At 34.9% G+C, this 5353-nt stretch overlaps 1 protein-coding gene across 1 annotated transcript; it reads left to right on the forward strand.

The window, feature by feature from the left end:
- The first annotated feature begins 2231 nt into the window (after window positions 1-2231).
- On the forward strand, window positions 2232-4027 carry LOC106335643 (glycine-rich protein A3-like). Its single transcript, XM_013774219.1, has 3 exons — window positions 2232-2353; window positions 2602-2869; window positions 3392-4027. The coding sequence occupies exons 2-3, from the start codon at window positions 2629-2631 to the stop codon at window positions 3694-3696; spliced, it is 546 nt and encodes a 181-aa protein (XP_013629673.1). The 5' UTR covers window positions 2232-2353; window positions 2602-2628; the 3' UTR covers window positions 3697-4027.
- Window positions 4028-5353: the final 1326 nt, after the last annotated feature.

Here is a 5353-nt window from a genome sequence, read left to right on the forward strand (position 1 = left end):
TTTTGGTGTTTTGAGTATTGTTTAGCAATTTTAAATATTTAATTTTGATTATTTACATATATTTTCAAGTAGTTTAGAAAACATCAAAATATATTATATATTTTGGATATTTATGGATATTAAATCTAAAACTAATTAATATATTTCAATATATAAATCTTATTCAGATATATTCGAATACTCGAAATATTTTGGTTCAAGTCTGGTTCGGTTCTGATTCTTTAGATACCTATTTTTTATACTCGTTCAGATATTTAACCAATTCGGGTTTAGTACTATTTTTTCGGATCGGATTCAGTTACGTTTTTTGTATTCATGTTTTTTCCATCCCTAATTTTGGAAATCAATTTTTAAGATTTTGTGTATAGAAAAATCATTAAGTATGTTTAATATTAAGAAGGTGGTTATAAGTAAAAAACAATATTGTTTGTTATAACTACACGTGTATTTGAAAGAAGGTGTAGTATGTGCTGGTTTGTCGTAGGTTAAATGGAGTATTTGTTTAGGTACGTGCTGGTCTAATTTAATAAATTAGTTAGTCTACCAAACATGATGCTTTTGCGTTTTTTTAAGAGGAAATGATTGAATTAAGGAAAGTATAAAACTACGGTGTTTTGATCAGTGGCATATGATTGTAATTATTGATAAAAACTTAGGGTGAAGATTTATTTGTACTTCATTTTTAATAAATTAGATGTTTTCGCGACGTGAATTTAGTATCCAGGAGACATTAATAATAATCTGATTATCAATATTTGTTAATAAACAAGATATGAAGTAAAAGATAATTCTGATAGTGGAGGACCAGATTCTCTTGGCATTTTTTGTCAACGATTCTCGTGGCAATGACTTCATTTTTATTCACCACCAATGGTTTTGGCCGTTACAAATTATTAAAAGAATACAAATTTAATGCTACATCATCAATTTTAAATGGAGAATAACCAAATCTGTTAAATAAACAAGGACAATTCGGCCAAAAAAAACTTCGACTTTGCACGAATTGCCAAAAAAACATAAATTTTTGGGCTGACCAAAAAAATACCAAACTTTCATTGACTTTATAATTAATTAACAATGTTTTCGTTGACTTGTCAATTTAACACGCCGTCAACAAATTTAACAGAAATATTTGACGTCGTTTATTGTTGGCGTTAAGAGAAACGACGTCGTTTTCAAATGATGTAAAATTAAAAATATGTTTACCCCTGGATTCGAACCCAGGTTGGTTGGTCAAATGACAAGATATTTTACCACTAGGCTACTAGCACTTTCAATGTATTTACTAACATGTTTACTTTTATTTGGTACCTATTAAATATAAAAAATTCTCTAAAAACTTAATAAGATCTTTAAAATTCCAAAAAAATTTAAAAAATAAAGAAGATTTTTATAAAATTAATTTAGAAATTAAAATTAAAAATAAAATTTTATTTTTTCTTTTTAAAAAATAAAAACTCTTCCAAAATTTTTACATATTCTAATTTCAAATCATGTAAACGACGTCGTTTCACTAAACGCCAACAATAAACGACGACAAATATTTCTGTTAAATTTATTGACGGCGTGCTAAATTGGCAAGTCAGCGAAAACATTGTTAATTAATTTTAAAGCCAATGAAAGTTTGGTGTTTTTTTGGTCAGCCTAAAAGTTCATGTTTCTTTTGGCAATTCGTGCAAAGTTGAGGTTTTTTTTTTTTTCAAATTCTCAATAAACAAGTTATAAAGTAGAAGATAATTCTGATTAGTGGAGGACTGTTTGGTATTTTCTTCATTTTATTTATTCTCCACCAATAGTTTTGGAAGTTTGTCGAATTAGAGGATAAAGACTTTTTCGCCACTTAAATAAAACTATATCACAGGAAAAGATATTTTCCTTTCCTTAAGCATGTTCGTAGGACTCCGTGTCAATTGCGCGTTGCCACGACGTAGACATATTAATTTATCACACTTCTCCTTTTAGTTTTACATATTCTCATGTTAGCCCGTTTACTTTTGAAAGTTAATTTAACACCCAATTACAGCCACAATCAACCCAAAATAAACCAAACAAGAAAGATCTTTCTACGCATCACAACACTCATACTTGATCAAATGATTGTATTGAAGATTAACTTATGGATTTTGAGTTTAGACACGATTGAATCTGAAGACTAAAAGTGTTTCAATTTTATGATTAGGGACTAAGAAGACAATAAAAATACTATATAGAAGAAATACACTTATTCAAAAATGGTAACGCATTAAATTAATATCTTGACGCAGACGCGGCACGCCCATCCTTATATACGGACATAAGCGATCACCTTCTTCTGTTCCAATTCGTTCCGAAACAATCTTCTCAATTCCTTTCGGTAAATATTTTCTCAATCAATCGTACTCTTTATACATGATCGTTCGTATTTCAAAGTGCTCAATCGAATCGGATGACACACTGTATTTTTTGTTCGTTTATGTATGATCGAATCGAGTTTCTTCGTCGCTGAAATGATCTCTGCTTTTTGTATTTGGATCTATATCGTTCATAACAAGATAACATGTGATCCATAGAGAACCAAAGTTATATGATCTTTGACCCTGATGGGTTTCAAACTCTTTGTAGGTTATTATAATCTGAGTTAAAAAGAAAATGGGAGGAGGTAAAGACAAGCATCATGACGAGCAAGACAAAGGGTTTCATGGGTTCCCAGGAGGTGGACATCATTACCCACCCGCTGGATACCCTCCACAACAAGGGTATCCTCCAGCTGGGGGCTATCCACCAGCTGGTTACCCACCCGGTGCTTACCCTCCTGGACCTGGAGGTTATCCTCCTGCTCCGGGTCACGGTGGCTATCCTCCTGCAGGCTATCCTGCTCCTCACCACTCAGGTAAAAAAACAAACAGTATCCCTGTTGAAGTGCTCTCCTTTATTGTTTGTATCACGCTTTCCAAATGCTGTGTCAAGTTTGGAAGGCTTAATAATTGGTGAGATAGTTTATAAAATGTTGATGTTTGAATTGGCTACAGCAAAGGGTTGTCCTTGTAGTTTGCTAGATCATCGACCTGTCACGTTTGGATGGTATCAGGAACCATAGCTTATAGCTAGTATATGTTGCTGTTTTCTATGCAAACCTTGTAATTTGTTGTGTGTTTCAACCTGCTAGATGTTGCAATAATGGTAAAAGTATAGTAGTTTCTTATATGTTGCTAGTTTTTTTCATGCAAATTCTAAGTTTGGTGAGTTCAGTTGTGATAATTTTGAACCTTTTAACAGGTTTAGTTTATATTGACTGTGATTGTCATATGAACAAAGTTTATGGTCTTCTTCTCTTTGCATTTTGCTACTTTGCATGTTCTCCATTGTAAGTTTGTAACAAGTAACAACCTTTATTTTCGTTTTGTTTCATCAGGACACTCTAGTGGTGGACTCGGAGGTATGATCGCTGGTGCAGCTGGTGCAGCCGCAGCAGCCTATGGAACTCACCACGTTGGTCATGCATCACACAACCCTTACGGTCATGCAGGCCACGGAGGATTTGGCCACGGAGGATTTGGCCACGTTGGCCATGCCTCTCATGGGTATGGTGGTCATGGTCATGGCAAATTCAAGCACGGAAAGCATGGAGGCAAGCATGGAGGCAAGTTCAAGCATGGAAAGCATGGGAAACATGGTATGTTTGGAGGAGGAGGAGGCAAATTCAAGAAGTGGAAGTAATCTAAAGAAACCACCCTTTCATTCTCTCCTCCGGTAGTCTCATTTACCTGACCGATGTTTTCTAATAATCCCCTCCAAACACATTATATTTTAACTATATCGGTTTAGAGATTACTGGTTCAGAGGAAATAAATGGAGAGTGGTAGTATAATGTAAACAAACCTTATGGTATCTGCAGAAGAGGTTTCTTCAATCTCTTAATAGCAGATGCCCTGAAACTTATCTATAATTTGGTTTTATAATCGACATTTTGTGTTTTGTTTGGTTCTTTCTTTTATTCTAACGCTTTTAATGTTTGATGACTTGATATGTTGATGAAGTTTTCAAACTATACTATATGCCTACTGTAGATACTGATATTGTGTTGATCTTTTTACTTGGCCTTTTTCTAAAGTTTTGGTCGTCCTATGTTTCTATGAAGTCCAAAAGTCTTCAAAAATAAGCATGTCTTAACAAGTGTCTTCTTGTAGAAGATCTGCATATTCAAAGAAAACTCTCCTTTTCTGTATTTTGAGAAGATTAAAACGCTCGGTTTAAGTCCCTTCTAACTAAATTAATGTAATAAGATCGACTAGTTAGCCAATTGAAAATGATGTAATAGTAAACTCAAACCGGACCTGCACCAGGATCCCCTTAGCATTCATCATCTTCATCTTCCACTTCACGTATGCACTTCGGGACCAAGCTGACGATCTGAAGGATGTAGTAGCCAACTGAATGTCAATATATTTCTCCAAACACAATCCACAAGATGCTACTGTGTGAATCTAAATAAATACAAAGAAGTTTTACGCAAAAGCTATACCTTCAAATCTTTATTATAGTCATTTCCGACGGCTGTGTCTTGCTTGTCATCAGAAAGTTTTACTGCTCCTTTTGAGACATCATCAGCTTTTGCTTCCACTCCTGTCTCATCTCTCCCTTTTGTTCCTCAAGTCAGATTCATTCTCATCCATGGAGGCAGCTGTTTCATACTAGAATCTCCACCTTCCAATTTGACATTTTCTTTTCTGTCACCAAGGGCAACCTCAACCTAACAATATGTATGTTTTAAGAGATCAAACTATAACCACAATGAAATAGGATGCAGGGAAAACTTGACAACATGCTAACTTGTTCCTTGTTAGTTGTTAGGGTTCTACTAAGCTTTTTTTTTTTTTTCCTGTAAAAGACTAAGCTTTTCTTGCACAACATATATATTGATTTATGTGGAATAACAAAAAAAAAAACTTCTACTTGAGCTGCTTAGTTCTTGGAACAGATTCTTCCATTTCAGCACCCACTACAAGAAAACAGGGGGATTCTGATGGCCGAAATCGTCAGAAATTCGTCGGAATAGACCGATTCCAAGAATTTCTGACGAACCTATCCGTCGGTATCGTTTTGTCGGAAAAAAAAATTCGTCGGAATTTCGTCAGAACTTCCGACGACTTTCTGACGAATACCGAGAAATGTCATTCTGACGAACTTCCGACGATATTACGATGCGGACACACGAGACCAGAGTTCATCGGAAAAACTATATACCGACGGAGAACGTTCCTCGGACAATTCCGACGGAGTGGATTCCTCGGTATATTCCGACGAATTCTGGGCGTCGGAATATACCGACGGACATTGGTTCGTCGGAATATACCGACGGATATTGGTTCGTCGG

This window comes from Brassica oleracea, chromosome C3 (genome assembly GCF_000695525.1).
Source record: "Brassica oleracea var. oleracea cultivar TO1000 chromosome C3, BOL, whole genome shotgun sequence".
In the NCBI taxonomy this organism is placed as follows: domain Eukaryota; kingdom Viridiplantae; phylum Streptophyta; class Magnoliopsida; order Brassicales; family Brassicaceae; genus Brassica; species Brassica oleracea.

Bases quoted from the DNA above. Each gene is read 5' to 3' on its own strand.
- LOC106335643 (XM_013774219.1), top strand. From the start codon at position 2,629: ATGGGAGGAGGTAAAGACAAGCATCATGACGAGCAAGACAAAGGGTTT. The intron at 2,870-3,391 runs GTAAAAAAACAA...TTGTTTCATCAG, and splicing joins TCCTGCTCCTCACCACTCAG to GACACTCTAGTGGTGGACTC.